The 19,692-nt window shown below is 51.9% G+C and overlaps 1 protein-coding gene across 2 annotated transcripts; it reads left to right on the top strand.

Annotated features, from left to right (window-relative positions):
• The first annotated feature begins 1,490 nt into the window (after nt 1-1,490).
• FOSL1 (FOS like 1, AP-1 transcription factor subunit) lies at nt 1,491-16,171 on the top strand. Of its 2 annotated transcripts, none has more exons than XM_053277229.1 (4): nt 1,491-1,626; nt 8,858-9,106; nt 11,746-11,853; nt 14,608-16,171. In XM_053277229.1, exons 1-4 carry the CDS (start codon nt 1,528-1,530, stop codon nt 15,097-15,099), a joined length of 948 nt encoding a protein of 315 aa, XP_053133204.1. In that variant the 5' UTR covers nt 1,491-1,527; the 3' UTR covers nt 15,100-16,171. The 2 variants fall into 2 exon arrangements, with proteins under 2 accessions (XP_053133204.1, XP_053133203.1); XM_053277228.1 differs by having other exon boundaries at nt 1,492-1,626; nt 8,855-9,106.
• The last annotated feature ends 3,521 nt before the right edge of the window (nt 16,172-19,692 follow it).

Genomic DNA, 19,692 nt, shown 5'->3' with positions numbered 1-19,692 from the left:
TAATTAATTAAGGCACAGGAGCTAGGCTCATTTTTAAAAGGTGGCAACCCTACCAAGCAACCCAGGTGCTCCGGAAGAAATCCTAACCTACCTCACAGGGTTGTTGTGAGCAGAAACATAACTAGGGACCCCGCTCTGGGCTCCTCGAAGGAATAGCGGAATATAAATGTAAAAATAAATAAAATAAATTTTAAAAAATCCCCCCCCCATCCAGTGAGTTCCCAGGGGTACCATTCTTTGAGCAGGAGCCTTTCATTAGATGGGAAAGGAACCCAGGAGGAAAGGAACCCTCGGCCGCATCTGCTCTCTGTTCTTTAATAAATATACCGATATTTTATTCGACATACCCCCCTCTCCGGCATTTAATACTCCCCCCCCGCGCTAGATTAGGAAAAGGGGGGGGGGCTTTTCTATCTAAATCTGTGGTCTGGCCTTGCTCCCAGTGGGGAAAGGCCGGGGATTTCCCTGGTTTCTGCCCACGGGGGTATGAGTCAACCCCGTTAAAAATGCGGCGAAAGAACGCCGTCCCAGACTGGATTGGACCGGTAAACTGAGCGGAGCACGTGCCTGGAGGAAGAATGCAGGATCCTGGCTGGCTCCCAGACTTTCAGTTTGCAATCTCCTCGCCTGCTGCCGCCTCCACCCTCCTCCACGCCTCAGCCCCGGAACCGATTTCCCAAGGCTGCAGTGCAATCAATTCATTAATTAACAAAAAAGGAAAAGGGGAAAAATTTTTTTTTTACTCAAGCGAGGAATTAATTAATTAAAATAAATATCTGATCTTTGCATTTAAATAAATAAATAAAAACCAGTTAGCGTTCATTAAAATTTAATATTAATTCAATTGATCTAATATGAATTACAATAGCAACAACAACAACAATCAAGTTCATCCGAGCATGTGCAGAGGGCCCCTCCCTCCTCAGGGTTTAGATACTTGGGATTCAAAAAGGAGGGCCTTCCGGGGCAGAAGGTAGCGTTTTTCCAGGCTTGAGCCCCGGCACCAGCCTTCTAATAGGATAGAGAAATAAATAACTAAATAAAATAATCGCCCGAATGTGAGCCAAGAAGTGCTTTCGGGGCACAATTGGGGTTTCTATCACGCACGTGAAACCCAGGACAAGGGGAAATCCTTCCCGAGGCACTCCGGCAACAAGGCCATTTAAGGGCATCTACGTCACGGCGCCGTGACTCACGCCTGGAATGTACCAAGCGCAATTTGTTCGAGGGGAGGAAGCGGCTCACTCAGCTCTCTGGATATGATTTAAGAGTTCTTTTCCTGTGAAACGGTGGGTGCGTGGAAGAATTATGACGATGCTTGATGGGGTTACTACAGCATTGATTTTTTTGGGGGGGCGGGGTTTGCCGCCCAGTGCAGTGGCGGCTTGATGTGGCTCCCCTTTCGCTAGGGCAAAGTAAAGTCGCCCATGTGAGTCGAGAGTATTCATTCATAAAAATCAAGGCTGGCTGAAAGCACGATTCAGAGAATCGTGGGAAAGGTGACTGTGGGGTTGAGCCCGGGCAGAGATGTACAAGGATTACGGGGCAGGAAGGCAACCCTCTCCCGGACCTCATCGGCCACGCTTCCTGGGCCTGGCGTCCCCCCTACGGCCGGGCTCCCAGCAGGTAAGGGGGTTCCCCCCCTCTCCCCCTCCCTTCTCTTTTCCCTTTCCCTTTCCTTCCTAAGATCTGCCTAGAAGCCCAAGTCTTTTGCCCTTGTGGATTTCCCGTGCGCTCTGTACATGCTCAGAAATGCTCTTGGCTTTTATCGACTCTAGTCTGTCTTCTAAGGTGAGCTACTACGCACGTGTCTTCTTTCACGTGCCTGTCTGGTGAAATTAGGTGCTGGAGTGCCAACTCTCTCGCTCGGTTAAAGTTCTGCTCCTTTTGCCGGGAAAATAATCCTGTATAGCTCCCGGCTTTGGTGATTCCAGAATGATTTTCCCACCAGGAAGGAAATGGTTTATTTCTAAACAGGTGCTTGCCTTCTGGACTCCATAATTCATCTCCAAATCTCCCCCCACCCACTATTCTGGGCAGATCATTGGGGTCCGAGAGAGGCAAAAATATGGGGAATTAGGTTTCCTTTTTTAAACTAGATGCCACCAGAATTTTAGTATATCTCTCTGTACAGCTGCTTCTCTGTGTCTGTATGTCCCATCTATAACTATGTTCTCTCTCTCTTTAAATATGTGATTTTACATCATCCTCTGTTCACTGATTTTGTAAACTATATTTCATCTCTTTAAATATCATTTAAGTTTTATTGATGTGTTACATTTCTATACCGCCCCATTAAAAAAAAAAGTCCCTGGGAGACAGAGGTCTATAAGCAAATATTAAGAAAACACTCTGCACATGCTGAGAGGGAGTGGGAATGGGTAAAATAGGGGGCAGAAGGTGACACAGTCTCTTGTGCTGGACCTAGTGGAAGCTTTGAATCTACAAAGGGCTTCTGTGAATGGGAAGGGACCTTTCCACCCTGCTAACTTGGCAAAGAGGCACCTTTTACCGTGGTGATTCTCTGTATTTAGCAGGGGGAGAGCAACTGGCCCTCTCCACCCCCCAGCACAGCACCCTTCCAGTGACTGTTGCTGGTGTCTATCTGATGTTAGTTTTTAGATTGTGAACCCTTTGGGGACAGGGAGCCATCTTATTTATTTATTATTTCTCTGTGTAAACTGCCCTGAGCCATTTTTTGAAGGGCGGTATAGAAATTGAATTATTATTATTATTATTATTATTAATAATAATAGTTTTAGTTATTATTTTATTATTATTAATAATGATGATGATAATTTCTTCATCGTCGTCATCATCACCACCCGTTTATCATGAATGTTAGTGAATCTCAGTGGTGCTTGGAGGAGCCTTTGGGGTGTGTGACGAACAGGATATTCAGAAGGGTGTGTTTATTATTTCTTTACTGCATTTCTAGCCTGCTCTCCCCCCCCACCCCAAGGAGTCCATGTACCTGGTTATGTTTATCCTCACAACAACCCTGCGAGGTGGATTAGCCTGAGAGGGGAAATAGCCGGCCCAGAGTCGTCCTGTGCATTCCATGACTGAACCGGGATTTGAACTCGGGTCCCCCCACTCGAAGGGGGGGGCGCCTGGTTCCCCAGTACTCTAACCACTACACAACACAGGCCTTGAGAAGGGAGAAGTCTCTGCTAGTTAGAGGAGTGGGGGGAGTGTTCTTTGGGGGCTAGGATGCCTGGGTTCTCTGGAGGGGGAAAGCTAGAGGGGGGAGCGGCTGGAATTGGGTGGATTGAGACTAGCCTGTAAGCCCCTCACTTTCCTGGTTCGGAGAAGATGCTGGAGTTTGAGGTAGTGCTCAGGTGAGTGGAAAAGTCAAGGTTCCTGGCCACCCTGGTTGACATCTTGACTAAACCGACAGAGAGGAAGCTGTGTGGACATTTAGTCATCCCCTAGGGTAACTCCTGAGTAGTAATGCTGAGGAATGCAGTCGGGACTGGAGGTCAGCCAGCAAGAGGAAGGCAGATGTGAGATCTGGCATGTGGCTGTTCGATCCCTGGGCTGGCGGGCAGCAGGGCCTCTGAGAAGGCAGTGTGGCTGGTGCTGGACTGCAACACCCATTGCCCCCTGTTGCTTGGCCACGGTGGCAGGGGGTGATGGGAGTTGTTGTCCAGCCTCAACTGGGGACCCACTGTTTGAGAAGTCCTGAGTTATTGGCTCCTCATGCCTGCCTTTTTCGTATGGTGGCTGAGAGAGAAAGAGTTGTCCTGTGGGGTGGATATAAGGTGGAATATCAGGAGAGAAGAAGGCAGAGGATCTCAGAGTTGTGTGTCCAGAGGGGGTTGGACTACAACTCCCATCATCTCATGCCACAACAGCCATTGTGGATGATGGTAGCTGCAGTCTAACCCCCTCTGGGGACCCCTGGTTGAGAATCCCTGCCTTAGGGGGGCTCTGTGCTTATGGTGGGCATGTGGTAGGTTGAGGTGTGTGTGGGGGAAATAAGGGTTCTGTGTACAGCATGATGTGGGTCAGTATAGACCTGTAAGGGCACTTGAGTTAGAAAGAGAGGGGAAAATACACGAGCCTTCTATATTGGACCGGCTCCCTGTTGGTGAGGAACCAACTGTGCCAACTTCCAGATCCCACAGAACTCTGCGCTGGGGAGAGAAGTTGCTGGTGGAAGGCAAGATGGGGATGGGCTGATATATGGGGGGACCTGATTACTTGGATATGCCTGCTGCTGGGCTCATGACCCCCAGCGGGGTCCAGTGGGTCAGCCCAGTGAGTCCAGCATCGGTTTCCAACCTAGCAACCATCAAGGCACGGAGTCTTGCCCTGTTGTTTGGATGCCAGATGCTGAGGTGTGACAGAAGTATACCTCTCCGGAACCTGGACGGCCGGCTTAGCAATCCTGGCTAACAGCTATTAAAATGAATGTCCGGTCCTTTATTAAAACCAGTCTAAGGCCATGGTGATCATCTTGTGGCAAGGAGTTCCACAAGCTAATGATGGGTTCTGAAAGAAGCTGGGTTCCTGCCACAATGGATGAGTAAATGGGAAGGGACCCAGGGGCATCACAGGTATCCTCCAGAATAGGTATAACTCTCTGCCTCTTATAGTAATCCCAGCAAGCCTGGGCAAAAAAGGGAAATATCTTCCCTCTCATGTAGGGATTAAATATCCGATTATCTCTCTTCCCCTCACACTTCTCTCTATAAAAATGTAAATCATAAATCATATATAAATGTCAGCAAATTTAAAGTATGCCAGTATGAATATCACAAAAATTCTACTGCAGGAAAGAAAGCACACTGGGGGAAAAAAGCAGATTCTAGCCAAATATCTTGTACTTTTATATTTATTTATTTCACTTATATTCCGCCCTTCCTCCGAGGAGCTCATAGTGGTGGACCTGCTTTTTTTTATCCTCACAACAACCCTGTGAGGTAGGTTGGGCTGAGAGAGAAGTGACTGGCCCAGAGTCACCCAGTGAGTTTCATGGTTGGGTGGGGATTCGAACTCGGGTCTTCCTGGTCCTAGTCCAGCACTCTAACCACTATGCTATGCTGGCTCTTGATCATCATTATATTTGACCATAATCTAATTTCTAAAATATTCTTAGGGGCGGTTGGAGGGGGAAGATTATAGCTGAATATGGCATATTTGGCTAGAATTTCTTTATCGGGGTTTTCCTTCAATAGGACGCCAGTGATTTAAACCCCTGTGACTTTTTTTACAGTTTTACCCCACCTCAGGTCAATATCGCAGCTGAGTGCTTGTGAGGAGGCTGAGAGAGACTCTTGTCTTGCCTGCAACCTTGGAGGCGCCGCTGCCAGCCTGGGTAGACAACCCTGAGCCAGAGGGACCAAGGGCCTGACTCAGTATGTGGCAGCTTCCGATGTCCCTGTGATCTGAAAGGCCACGCAGTCTGAGCGTGTAGGGGGATTTCCCTGCTAGGTGACCCCTTTTGGCAGCCCATACCTGGGTCATCATCCTGAGGCAGGATGGGAGGGGCCCCCGTGACTTTTCTGCTGTGTCATTTTGTGCTGTGTCATCGCAAGCTGACTCATCGGGCACAGTCATCCATTGGAGTCACCCACTGCGGCAGACAGAGAGAGAGGGGAGCCCCGCCCCTCTCCTGTTCTTTCCTGGGATCCAGTTTCAGGGGAGGGAAGCTGGGACTTTTCACAGCACCCCTTCCTGCCCGCTTGCGAAATGGCCCTGGGAACCAGCTGAAAGATTGCCTATGGCTCTACCTTGCCAACTGATTCTTCAGAAGTCCGCGATGATATGTGTGCACTCTTGGTACTCCTGATCCGTGTCGGTACACGTGTCGGGATCCGTGTCGGTACACGTGTCGGGATCCGTGTCGGTACACGTGTCGGGATCCGTGTCGGTACACGTGTCGGGATCCGTGTCGTATTGATGTGTGTGCTGAGCAAGCATCCAGCCTGCTTTACAGACGCCATCCTTGCCTCCCTCACAGAGAATCATCAGATGTCAGAATGGGAAGGGACCTTCAAGGTCATCTAGTCCAACCCCCGCCAGTAACTGATCAGGCCTCCCTGAAAGCATACGGTTTTTGCTCGGAAACTTCCAGAGAAGGAGATCCCACCCCACAGCACTGCCCAACGGCTCTTACAGTTAGGGAATCCCTCCTAATATCTGGCCTAGATCTGCTTCCTTGCCATCTCAACCTATCGGTTCTAGTTCTGCCCTCGGGAGCGACGGAGAACAAATCTGCTCCTCTGTGACAGCCTTAGGAAGCTGTCAGAATCGCATCTCACGGGAGGCTGCCATATACTGAGTCAGACCCTTTGTCCATCTCGCTTAGTATTGTCAACACAGACTGGCAGCAGCTTTTCCAAGGTTGCAAGAGTCTCTCTCAGCCCTGTCTTGGAGATGCCGGGGAGGGAACTTGGGACCTTTTGCACGCAAGCAGGCATGTGTTCTTCCCCTAATAGCTTACAGGGATCCCATGTAGTCTCCCATTCAAATGCAAACCAGGGCAGACCCTGCTTAGCAAACGGGACATCTGCTACCACAAGACCAGCCCTTCAGGGCTATCATGTCTCCACTGCCTCTTTTCTTCTGTAGGCTAAACATAAAGGAATAGAAAGACTGTGTCGAATCAGGGTCGACTCCATACCCAACTCCATTAACCCATTTCTCAGAGACCCCATCTCAGTTGTCCTGCCCTGAGCCTGTTGAACAACATCCTGAGACACCTAATCTTGACTCGTGCTTTAAGTGAGGTTTTGACCCTTCCTGACTCAACCTTTTGCCCATGGTGCTGTCCTGGCGATTGTGGTAGCAAGCGTGAATGGTCTCTTTTGCTAAGCAGGGTCCACCTTGGTTTGCGTTTGGATGGGAGACTACATGTAGGAACATAGGACGCTGCCATCTACTGAGTTGGACCCTGGTAGGGCTGTGCATGGGTTGAATTTTCAGATTCAATTTGGATTCAAAGAGAAACCGGCCAATTCAATTTGAATTGATTGGACCTATTTTGGTGCCCTTTTTTTGGACCAATCAGCGGTGCCTGGGTGGTTTTTAAAAGGTGCCAAAATGCCCCTAAACTGTCTTTGAATCGATCTGAATTTGAATCATTTTGAATCCGAATTGAATTAGCCTTTTTAGGGGTGATTCGATTTGGATCCAAAAAGTTTGAATCGGCCAGATTCGAGTCGAATCTATTCCGATTTTAATTGATTCGCACATCCCTAGACCCTTGGTCCATCTCGCTCAGGATCGTCTACCCAGACTGGCAGCGGCTTCTCCAAGGTTGCAGGCAGGAGTCTCTCTCAGCCCGGTCTTGGAGATGCTGCCAGGGAGGGAACTGGGAACCTTCTGCTCTTCTGGATTGCCCCCATCCCCTAAAGGGGAAGATCTTACAGGGCTCACACATGGCCTCTCCCATTCAAATGCAAACCAGGGCAGACCCTGCTTAGCAAAGGGCCCCAAGATCCGCTCCCCTTGGGCATCAGGGGCCACATTTGAACAGTGGGAAATGCCCCACCTACACCGGGCCAGATCCGGCGGGCGATTTTTTTTTAATGCTGACCTGTGTGCCCCTCCCAGCAGGCCGAGTGAAGTGACGCCAACACCCCACGCAGACGGCCAGGGTGTGCCTCCCCAAAGGTGTGCCAGGATGCCCCAGGGCAAGGCAGTGGCTACGGGGAAGAAGTAGGTCAAGGGGTGTGTGGCAAGGGCAGGGAGTGCAGAAGGCAGGGCTGTCTTCTGTCTGTCTGGTTCCGTGTCGGTTTTCACGATACGGGGTTTTCACGAGCCGGGGAGCATTGAGGGAGGCAGCTCAGGTGGCTCTTCTCGCTCCCCGGCAGGCTGGCCACTCATCAGGTAGAGCTGCGCGGTTCCATGTCGCTCTACCTGATGGATGGCCGGCCTGCAGTCTGGGTGGCTCTCGTTGACGCCGGGGCGGGGGAAAAAAAGGGAAACAGAGGCAGCTGCTCAGCCTCCTCGGACGCCCCCCTGCACGTTAGGATGAGCTGGACATTAGGATGACCTCACACAACCTCATCCCTGCATTTTGGGACGAGCTGCTTCTGGCCCTAAGCCTTTGGATTTTGCGCCCCCCCATCTGAAAAATGTGGAGCCTCGGCGTTCACCCGAGCCCTGAGTGCGAATGATCGCCGCGGTGGCTTGGGAATCCAGTGGGAGAGAGTCCCCCAGTCTGTGATGGAAGTAATTCATAATTGTGGGGGCAATTGAGAGGACAAGATGTCGCTGTGAGCTTGCGTATATCTAGCCCGTGAAAATGACTTTTTGGGGAATGAATCCTGGGGCAGGTAGTTCATTTTCAAGAGAAGGGGCGCAGCTGATGGGACGTGCTGTTTATTGGGGGCTGAGGTGCAACAAGCAAAGAATTCTCTGTATTTGTGGGTGCAGAATGGGCAGGCTTTTGGGGGAGCAGGGGCAGGATTACCTCTTACACTACTGTGCAGTACTTTGAGGGGGTAGAATACAAGAGGGAGGGAGAGAGAAGAGTTGGCAGAGCTAGATTCTGGCACCGCTTAGGCGCCCCCCAAGAACTGGTGCCCTAGACGAACCCCTAGATCTCATTTTCCTCTTGTTATTTATTCGTTTTTGCGTTATGTGTTTTAATTGGAGCATTTTTACCGTTGGCTTGTGGCAAGCCGAACAATTTGTTATGGCTTGGCTAGCAAAGTGTATTGTTATTACTGTTGTTCCTTCCAGACAGGGCTGGGAAAGCATCCCGCCTGCAACCTCGGAGAAGCCGCTGCCAGTCTGGGTAGACAATCCTGAGAGAGGTGGACCGAGGGCCTGACTCCGTAGGCAGCAGCTTCCTCTGTTGCGAACCCTTGTTCCTAACTTTCTGTCTTCTTCCTCCCAGAAGTACCCCTCGGATCCCGGGGCTGGAAGCAGCAGCACCACCAGCACCAGCGGCTTCGTCCCCAACCTTAATACCATCACCACCAGCCACGATCTCCAGTGGATGGTCCAGCCCACAATCATGGGTGCTTCTCCAGGGATGCCCCCCTACCCACGGCCCTACCGGTGCCCGCACTATCCTGCCAGCATCCGGCCGGGGGTGATCCGCACCCTCAGCCCCACCTTAATACCCCGGAGGCGTCACTCTGAACATGTGAGTATATGTGGAGAGAAGATGCAGGTGGGGAAAGCTGGTGGATGGGGATGGTTGGAGGCTCTTGGAAGCCAGGGAGCCAGGAGTCATGAACCAGGAGCCAGGAGGCTCCTGGAACCAGGAACAGGATGGTTGGAGGCTCTTGGAACCAGGAAGCAAGGAGCCAGGAGCCAGGAGGCTCTTGGAACCAGGAACAGGATGGTTGGAGGCTCTTGGAACTAGGAAGCCAGGAGTCATGAACCAGGAGCCAGGAGGCTCTTGGAACCAGGAACAGGATGGTTGGAGGCTCTTGGAAGCCAGGAGCCAGGGAGCCAGGAGTCATGAACTAGGAGCCAGGAGGCACTTGGAACCAGGAACAAGATGGTTGGAGGCTCTTGGAACTAGGAAGCCAGGAGTCATGAACCAGGAGGCTCTTGGAACCAGGAACAGGATGGTTGGAGGCTCTTGGAAGCCAGGAGCCAGGGAGCCAGGAGTCATGAACCAGGAGCCAGGAGGCACTTGGAACTAGGAACAGGATGGTTGGAGGCTCTTGGAACCAGGAACAGGATGGTTGGAGGCTCTTGGAACCAGGTCAGCTCCTGGACCTAAGAAAAAGCCTGTCTGATCGATACGGAAATGTGTGGCCTGTATCGGCTTCATTCACAGCTATTTGACAGTGGAATAGTTTGCTTCCTACCATAGAAGACTCTTCTTAAGGGAGGAGGGCTGGTCTTGTGGTAGCAAGCATGAATTGTCCCCTTTGCTAAGCAGGGTCTGCCCTGGTTTGAATTTGGATGGGAGACTACATGTGAACACTGTAAAATATTCCCATTAGAGGATAGGGCCGCTCTGGGAAGAGCACCTGCCTGCTTTCATGTAGAAGGTCCAAAGTCCCCTCCCTGGCAGCATCTCCAAGAGAGGGCTGAGAGAGACTCCTGCCTGCAACCTTGGAGAAGCCGCTGCCAGTCTGGGTAGACAATACTGAGCTAGACGGACCAAGGGTCTGACTCATTAGAAGGCAGCTCCCTATGAGGCTTTTGGACAGCCAGGATGGCTGCCGTCTGCAGCAAGTTCATGCACTGTGCAAGGAAGTGGACTAGATTAGAAGATCTCCAAGGTCCCTTCCAACGGTAAAAATCTTATTATTCTGAGCCATGGAGGTTGCAACTGGAGTCCGGAACCTGGTTTCCTAGGATTAGGGCACTGGAGTCATGACAATACCGCCCTCTAGTGTTCACCAGCAACATTGACAGTGCTCAGATTCAGAACAGTTTTGCGGCTTCAGCAGACCGGCCAATCAAGTAAGAATGCTGGTGGTTTGTGGCAGCCAGCGCGAATTGTCCCCTTTGCTAAGCCCGGTCAGCCTTGGTTTGCATTTGAATGGGAGACGACATGTGTGAGCACTGCAAAATATTAGGGCAGGTCTGCTCAAACGTCGACCCTCCTTCAGATGTAGGCCTACAACTCCCATCATCCCTGGCTATTGGCCACTGTGGGTGGGGATCATGGGAGTTGTAGTCCAAAGACAGCTGGGGGGGCCAAGGCTGAGCCGGCCTGTACTAGGACATGTGGCCACTCTGGGAAAAGCACCTGCTTGCTTGCATGCAGATACCAGGTTCCCTCCCTGGCAACCTCTTCAAGAGAGGGCTGAGGGAGACTTCTGCCTGCAACCTTGGAGAAGCCGCTGCCAGTCTGGGTAGACAATCCTGAGTTAGGTGGGCCAAGGGTCTGACTCGGCAGAAAGCAGCATCCTAGAAGGCAGATGGTTCCCTGCTGAGCAACCCTTACAATTGGAAAATCCTTCCTGTTCTCTAGCCTATGCTTAGAGTAGCATAGCGGTTAGAGCGTTGGACCAGGACCAGGAAGATCCGAGTTCAAATCCCCCATTCAACCGTGAAACTCACTGGGTGACTCTGGGCCAGTCATGTCTCCCTCAGCCTAACCTACCTCACAGGGTGGTTGTGAGGATAAAAATAAGCAGGTCCACCACTCTGAGCTCCTCGGAGGAAGAGTGGGATAGAAATGTGTATGTAAAAATAAATCTGCTGCCTTGGAATAGCCATTCATTGGGCCTAGTCTGTCAAGAGCAACGGGAGGGTGGGGGAATAGCCCATTAGCTATTAGAATAGATCTATTGTTCTAGTTCCTTAGCCTTCTTCACCAGGCCAGAGATACTCCGGCTCCGTTAATCCATTCCTCGTGGGATTTCGTTTCCACACCCTTCGTCATCTCGGCTGACCTTCTCTGAACCCTTTCCAGTGTATCAGTGGAAATGCCAAAATGCCAGGGGGCCCCTAACTGGACACAGGATTCCAAGTGGAACACAGGAAGCTGCCATATACGGAGTCAGACCCTTGGTCCATCGAGCTCGGTCTTGTCTTCCCAGACTGGCAGCGGCTTCTCCGAGGTTGCAGGCAGGAGTCTCTCTCAGCCCTACCTTGGAGATGCTGCCAGGGAGGGGACTTGGAACCAAGATGCTCTTCCCAGAGCGGCTCCATCCCCTAAGGGGAATCTCTTCCAGTGCTCACACTTCTAGTCTCCCATTCAAATGCAACCAGGGCGGACCCTGCTTAGCTAAGGGGACGAGTCATGCTTGCTGCCACAAAACCAGCTCTCTGGGACACACACTCATCTCTCTGTCTCTCTCTCTCTGTCTCCAGCTGACACCCGAAGAGGAGGAGAGACGCCGCTTGAGGCGGGAGAGGAATAAACTGGCAGCTGCCAAGTGTCGCAACCGCCGGAAAGAACTAACAGACACCTTGCAAATGGTGAGTAATCCTCCAGATCCCACAGGTCTCTTTAGCGGCTCCAAAGCGTGCAGAATGCCTCGTAGTGGTGGTGCTGGGGGGAGCTAAGGGGTTGTGGGTGGGTGTGATACTTCAGAGAGTCACATCAGAGCCAAAGCTAGCTCCCTGCCCACAGGAGCTTACAATCACAAAGTTGGATGCAAGGGGGAGAACGGGGAGAGGGAGGAACCTGTGGAAATGCAGTTACACCAGCCTAGATTCTCAGCTGTGGGTAGGCTGAAGGGCTGAACCATGCCACCACAGTGTACACGGAGACAGTGTGGTGGAGTGGTTAGAGCAGGCCTGCTCAACTTTGCCCCCCCAGCTGTTTTTGGACTACAACTCCCATAATCCCCAGCCACAGTGGCCAATAGCCAAGCATTATGGGAGTTGTAGGCCAACATCTGCTGGAGGGCCAACCTAGGTTAGAGTGTTGGACTAGGACTAGGGAGACCCGAGTTCAAATCCCCATTCAGCCATGAGACTTGCTGGGTGACTCTGGGCCAGTCACGTCTCTCTCAGCCTAACCTACCTCACACGGTTGTTGTGAGGCTAAACATGACCATGTGCACATAACTCTGGGCTCCTTGGAGGAAGAGCTGGATAGAAATGTAAGTAAATAAACCAGGCAAAATTGAGTTTAAGGAAAGATTTGAAGTGAGAGGCTGAAACCCTAGTCAGAGATCACGCTGTACTTGCTTTTCTGTACTTATATTTGTTTTAAAATTTGAATCTGGGCACCGGATATTCATATACCGCTCTTCCGCCAAAGTTCCCCCAAAGTGGTTTACGTAGAAAAATGCATAATACATTACAAAGATGGTCCCCTGTCCCCAAAAGGCTCCCAAATCGAAAAAGAAACCTAAAGCAGAGACCAGCAACAGACCCTGGAGGGATGGTGTGCTGGGGACGGAGAGGGCCAGTTGCTCCCCTCCTGCTAAAGATCAGAGACTCGCCACTTTAAAAAGTGTCTCTTTGCTCAGGTAGTTAGTTCAACACTTGTACAGTTTTTGTGTAGAGAGCTGTACACGGGTGCGGCGAGTCACACAGGAAGTGTACTGCTGTACAACACCCCATCTGCATTTGAAAGGATCTAGACCCTGGTTTGCTTGGAAAAGGAACACACCCAGGGTCATTCACACAAACCGTATTTACCTGAATAGAAGACGGCCTTGGATTTAAGACGACCCCTTTAAAAACAAAGATTAAATCAGGTTATACCTGTATTCACTCGAAAGGAACAGAACCCTGAATTGAAGACAACCTCCCAATGAACTTGGAAAAAAATCCGAGTCGGATTCGGGTACATACAGTACAAGTGCACAGAAATCTGAATGCGGGTTAGCCCTATTCCGACATCCTGCGAATACAGCAGATATTTATATCCTGCTTTTCAACAAAACCACCTTAAGTGGCGCAGAAGGGAAATGCTTGACTTACAAGCAGAAGGCTGCCGGTTCGAATCCCTGCGGGTATGTTTCCCAGACTATGGGAAACGCCTATATCAGGCAGCCGCGATAGAGGAAGATGCTGAAAGGCATCATCTCATACTGCGTGGGAGGAGGCAATGGTCAACCCCTCCTGTATTCTACCAAAAGAAAACCACAGGGCTCGGTGGACACCAGGAGTCAAAATCGACTCAATTGCACACTTCACCTTTCCCTTTCAACAAAAGTCCCCGAACCGGTTTATAGATACAAATAAATAAATAAAATGGCTCCCTGTCCCCAAAGGGTTCACAGTCTAAAACAGAAACATAAGACAGACACCACCACCAGCCACTGGAGGGATGCTGTGCTGGGAATGGATAAGGCCAGTTGCTCTGCCCCTGCTAAAGACAAGAGCATCACCGCTTTGAAAAGCTGCCTAACTTGGCTCAGTTGGCAGAGCACAATCTTATGTTGTACAAGTGTATAGATGTCTGTACGCTTGTAGCTAGAGCAGAGGAGGCTGGTGATCGCCTCTCTCCTGGTGGTGCTCATTCATTGTGTGAATGAGTGTTCCTACATTAATTTTTTAATTATTATTTTTACATTTATATCCTGCTCTTCTTCCAAGGAGCCCAGAGCGGTGTACTACATACTTGAGTTTCTCTTTCACAACAACCCTGTGAAGTCGGTTAGGCTGAGAGAGAAGTGACTGGCCCAGAGTCACCCAGCTAGTTTCATGGCTGAAGGGGGATTTGAACTCGGGTCTGCCAGGTCCTAGTCCGGCACTCTAACCACTACACCACATTGCCCAAGACAAGTTTGGGTTTTCCTTCATGGGAGGTTTTCCAACAGAGGGACTGCAAAGGAAATGGGTGGAGTCTGAAGGGAGCAGGCCGGGTGTGGGGGGGGGGGACATTCCAACTTCAGAGTAACGCTGGACATAGGAAGGGCCCAGACAGCTTTGACTCCCAAGATGTTGGACTACAACTCCCATCAATCTGATGTTGTTTGGTGCCTTTCTTAATCAATTGGGGGGCCTGAATTTTTTTAAAAAGGTGCCAAATGGCTCTCGAATCGAATCCGAACCGAATTCCGAATCCGAATCGCCCTTTCAAGGGGTGCTTCGATTCGAATCGCCCAGCTTCTGGCCGACTCCGATTCGAATCCGAATCGACGTGCACATCCCAAACAGGCTCCAGAGAGGCCTCCGCGGGGCACCCCTTCCGACCATCTCCCTTGTCCGCCTCGTTCCCTTTTTCAAAGCGGCGTTTTCCCTTTCTGCCTCCCCCCCCCCCGCCCCGCACAGGAGACGGACCAGCTAGAGACCGAGCAGTCCGGGCTGCGGAAGGAGATTGCGGAGCTGCAGAAGCAGAAGGAGCGCTTGGAGCTGGTCCTGGAGGCCCACCGCCCCATCTGCAAAGTCCCCGGGGAGTCCTCGGGGGAAGAGGAAGAGGGCCGAAGCCAGCCAGCGGCCCCGGACAGGCCCCCCACGAAGCAGGAGTCCCCGCCGGGTCCCAGCAGCGCCCCACGGCGTGCCGCCCCTGTGCCCCCTAGCATCGTCCTGCCCCCCAGTGCGGTCCTGGAGCCCGAGGCCCTGCACACCCCCACCCTGATAGCTACTCCCTCTCTCACCCCTTTCACCCCCAGCCTGATCTTCACCTACCCCACCCCGGGAGACCCCGATGTGCCCTCCGGCTCCGGCTTCCCCCAGGAGGCCTGCTCCTCGGCCCACCGACGCAGCAGCAGCGGGGACCACTCCTCCGATTCTCTCAACTCGCCCACCTTACTGGCCCTCTGAACAGTGCCCGCTGCGTCCGGCCGAGCGAGGGTGCTCTAGAACCTTGCACGTCCACCGGGTTCTAAGGCAGCTTCCCTTCGGCCCTGGACCACATTGGCAGTTCTAGAGTCCTCCGGACCCGTCTGCCTCCCTGGTGCCCCCCAATGCTGGTCGCAGAACAGACCGGCTTCTTGCTCGGGTTTGTGCCAAACCGAATCCCGGAGCCAAGCTGCTAGTCCTCAAGACTCGCCAGGCGGCCCTTCCGTTTGCTAAAGAATTTGCTTCCAGAGGCCCAGAATTCTGACCAACGCATTCTCTTCATAGGTTAATATTTACACCTTCACTCCCCCATTTTTTTTTTTAAGAAGGCACTCCATTCATGTGTAAGCATGTGCATGTGCGAGCACGCACAAGTTTTAAAAGATCTGCTCGGTTAGTTTTATTTTTTCAGGAGAGGAGAGCTGGTCTTGTGGTCGCAAGCATGACTTGTCCCCTTAGCTAAGCAGGGTCTGCCCTGGTTTGCATTTGGATGGGAGACTCCATGTGTGAGCACTGTAAGATATTCCCTTTAGGGGATGGGGGCCGCTCTGGGAAGAGCATCTAGGTTCCAAATTCCCTTCCTGGCAGCATCTCCAAGATAGGGCTGAGAGAGACGCCTGCCTGCAACCTTGGAGAAGCCGCTGCCAGTCTGGGTAGACAATACTGAGCTAGATGGACCAAGGGTCTGACTCAGCATATGGCAGTTTCCTATGAATGGGAGGACCCCTCTCTGCACACACTGCCTTGATACTGCCGCCCAGAACAAAACTCATCCTGCACCCAGATGAACAAAATTAGAGGGACCACTTCTTCACTCCCCCCCCACGCACCCCATTTCACCAGCCACCTTTCCCAGGCTCCTAGAACCTCTGCTCTAACCCTAGACATCATGACTTTGAACAAATTGGGACTCGCAGGCTGTTTCCAATGCCCAAGACGACCTACAACCTCCTGGATGAGGTGGGAAATCTGTTCCTCTGTCGGCTCTCCCAGGCGTGGAGATGGTTGAATGTAGAAAGATATTTTTTATCATAAATTTTATTCTTGTTTTCCATTTTTTGTTGTCTTATTCCTTGAGGAAATATTATATTAAAGTGACCGCCGGAGACAGCTTGGGGTGTGTGCCTGGAATTTGAAGAGGCGAGTAGGTCCCCTTTGCTAAGCAGGGTCTAACCTGGTTTGCATTTGAATGGGAGACCACACGTGTGAGCACTGTAAGATATTCCCCATAGGGGATGGGGCCGCTCTGGAAAAAGCACCTGCCCGCTTGCATGCAGAAGATGCCAGAAGGTTCCCTTCCCTGGCAGCATCTCCAAGACAGGGCCGAGAGAGATTCCTGCCTGCAGCCTTGGAGAAGCTGCTGCCAGTCTGGGTAGACAATACTGAACTAGATGGACCAAGGGTCTGACTCAGTATATGGCAGCTTCCGATGTTCCTAAGAGGGTGAAGCATCTATTTTGATGTAGGATGTGGGTCTGCAGTCAATCAAGCTCAAGGGCCTTAAAACAAAACAAAAAAGGAACAAAATGAAATTCTCACAAAATTGTACTGTGAAATCTCGAACATGGGACAGCCTCGAAGTGTGTGGTTTGGTCAGCTTGATTTAGCGTAAAAGACAGGTGATAAATAGTCTTTCAGAGAAACTAAAACGCATTTGATGGAAGGCAATTTTCTTAAAAATAAAAAAGCTAGGGAGCCTACTGTAATCTGTGAGTATAAATGAATATGGATACAACGGATATTGATATACTGCTTTTCAACCCAAGTTCCCAAAGTGGTACAAATAAATAACATGGCTTCCTACCCCCAAAGGACTCACAATCTAAAAAAGAAATATAAGATAGACGCCAGCAGCCGCCACTGGAGGGATGCTGTGCTGGGGATGGATAGGGCCAGTTGCTCTCCCCCTGCTAAACACAAGAGCATCACCACTTTAAAAAGGTGCCTCTTTGCTCAGTTAGCAGGGGGCTATCTGCTAAATGAACTCCAATGCATTCTTCCTGCACTGGCGGCAGTTTCCCCAGTCCAGGATGAATGGATTGTTCACCTTTTAAGTTGCATTGTGGGTTTCCTTCAAAACAATCTTCTAGTCCTCATGGGCAATGAGGGAGGGAGAAAGAGAGGCATCTGGGAAGTTAAAAATGTGGCCTACCTCTCCGAGGCTGGAGACTTGAGCCGGCCTCTAGGTCCACAGACAGAGCCCCATTTCCAAAACCTAGCCCTGCTATCTGGATTCTGAGCATGTGCAAAGTGTCTCTTGTTACTTCACCATTTGGCTTGAGCGGGGGCATGCCTCATCTCATAATAGAGCAGTATCCATATGGCCACAGCAATGACAGAAGAGTAGGGAATCCTTGCTGCCACTCCTGAGTGCAGGACTAGAACTCGTGGCTTGGTTCGGGCCGTTAGGAGGAATTTCTTGATTTTAAGAGCTGCCAGAGAGTGGGTGGGCTTTCTCGGGGCTGTTCAGATACAGCCCGGACCCCCATCCGTCAGGGGTGCGGCACTGAGCTGGGGGTGGACTAGAGGACCTTTAAGGGTCCGCCCAATGAGGATTCCTTGCCTTGTAGCTTTTCTGCTGCATCTCTCACCCCAGCAGTGTTGGAGATCGGTGGCTTCTCTCCCACCCTCCTTTTTTCAGCCAGGGGAGATCCAGCTCTCAGTGACACAAGGCAGAGAGCACGTCCGGTAATTGTTGCTCTTGGCCGCCTGTTATCAGAGCTGCAGGATCCGTCCACCTGTTTCCTGGCCAAGAGACCTCTTTGTCTCCAGCTTGGCTGGGCAGGAAGAAGCCAGAGAGCCCACCCCCTGCCCGGGGGCCCCCTCTTCTGTTGAAATTCTGCTTAGCAGAAGAGCCCGGAAGCCACAACCAGCAGGCAATGTAATGCCATGTCCAGACAACAGTTTATCCTAGGGTCGTGTCCCCCCCCCCCCGGAGGGGACGGGGATCAACCAAGGGACAGGGGAGCACATCCTTTCTTCCTCCAGCTCTGCACACCTCAGCTAGTCTTATTTCAGGAACACAGGATGCTGCCTGATAGAGTCAGACCCTTGGTCCGTCAATCCTAGCATGGTCGACTCGGACAGGCAGCAGCAGCTCTCCAGAGTTTTCAGGCAGGAGTCTCTCCCGGCCCTTTCGCGAGCTGCTGCCAGGGATTGAACCTGGGGCCTTAGGGGGCGGGCAAGGCAAGGGCTCTGCCCCATGGCCCGCTTTTGTAGGATTTCCGTACACTCTGCGCGAACGCAGCCAAGCTCGCGACCGCCGTCTTTTCGACAGATCGCCGTCCTAGGCACCTTTACACAGGAGTAAGGCCTTCTGAACTCAGTGCGGCTGATTTCTACGGGCGTGCACAGGACATATCCCCAGCCCCAAATGGCCTTGGCTGGAGATGATGGGAGTTGTAGTCCGACAGCATTGGGAGACCCCTGGATCGCGGCAAACCTCTCATTGTGGCAGGGGGATGATGGGAGTTGTAGTCCAACATTTGGGAACCCCTGGATTACACTAACCCTCTAATTGTGGTGGGGGTGATGGGAGTTGTAGTCCAACATTTGGGAGCCCCTTGGATTAATTGAACCCTCTAATTGACTACACCTTTCAGTCCTCCTTAAAAGTCCCTACTACCCACCTAGGAAGAGGCGTAAGAGACTCCTGCCTTCCGCCTTTCCTGAGGATGTAAAACGGAGCAGGTAAAGGGCATTCAGAGCTCTGAGGATTCAAGGATGGGCCCCCCATGGCTGATTCCTTCCCCAAATAGGGGGGAGGGGGGGAGAAGAGTCCCGTTTTGATCCTAGCCCTCCAAAGCCGAGAGAAAGAGTGACTGGCTAGAGGCGCGATTCGAACCCAGGCCCCCCTTGGCTGCAGGCCAAAGCTCTAGCCACTGAGCTCCGCTGCCGCAAGAGGCCACACGTGGCTCAGCCTTTGTCTCCTCGGCAGGACGCTGATCCTGGGGGATCAGCCAGGAAAAGGCCCCCCCTTCCCCCACCCTCCCGCCTCGCAGGGAGGTTTCTTTCTTATCCTGCTCCATCTCTCCCCCCCCACCCCAGCTGGCCTCCTTCTGACCCCAATATGAGATTAAGTGGAAGGCAGGAAGGAAGGATGTCTCAGCGGGGCGCCTCCTACTCCCCGGCCGGCCGACCGACTAGCCACGAAAATCTGCAAGAATACAGACTCCACAGCAAGCTTCCACTTCCCCCCAGAAACCGCCCCCCCAGAGTTTAACAAGACAGCTCTCTGGGTTCCGAACAGGCAATTCTTTCCTCCCCCTTCCCCACCCTGCTTCCGAGTGAGGTTTCAAGCCCCAAACCCCTTTCCGCCCCACACGCACACACGTGCCCTTAAGCATGTGCAGAGTGCACTTCAAGGAGCTCGGCACCTGGGCAGCCGGCCTGAAATGCCCTCGTTTGGAAAGGAAGCCCCACCGTGTGCTTAAAAGCCAATTTTGGGAGTGGAATGCTCACCCCGCATCCGTTCCACGCTATGGGGCTAGCAGGCCACATCCGCTCCACGCTATGGGGCAGGCAGGGCCACCCATGTGCACCCGGTGAGCAGAGACAAGAGCCCTCCCCCCGCGC

The sequence above is a fragment of the Hemicordylus capensis genome, chromosome 14 (assembly GCF_027244095.1).
Source record: "Hemicordylus capensis ecotype Gifberg chromosome 14, rHemCap1.1.pri, whole genome shotgun sequence".
Taxonomy (NCBI): Eukaryota; Metazoa; Chordata; class Lepidosauria; order Squamata; family Cordylidae; genus Hemicordylus; species Hemicordylus capensis.
The sequence above is the reverse complement of the archived record's forward strand: the minus strand, read 5'-3'. Positions and strand labels throughout refer to the sequence as shown.

Coding starts and splice junctions, on each gene's coding strand:
- FOSL1 (XM_053277228.1), top strand. CDS start 1,528: ATGTACAAGGATTACGGGGCAGGAAGGCAACCCTCTCCCGGACCTCAT. Junction 9,107..11,745: donor GGAGGCGTCACTCTGAACAT/GTGAGTATATGT, acceptor CTCTGTCTCCAG/CTGACACCCGAAGAGGAGGA. Junction 11,854..14,607: donor TAACAGACACCTTGCAAATG/GTGAGTAATCCT, acceptor CGCCCCGCACAG/GAGACGGACCAGCTAGAGAC.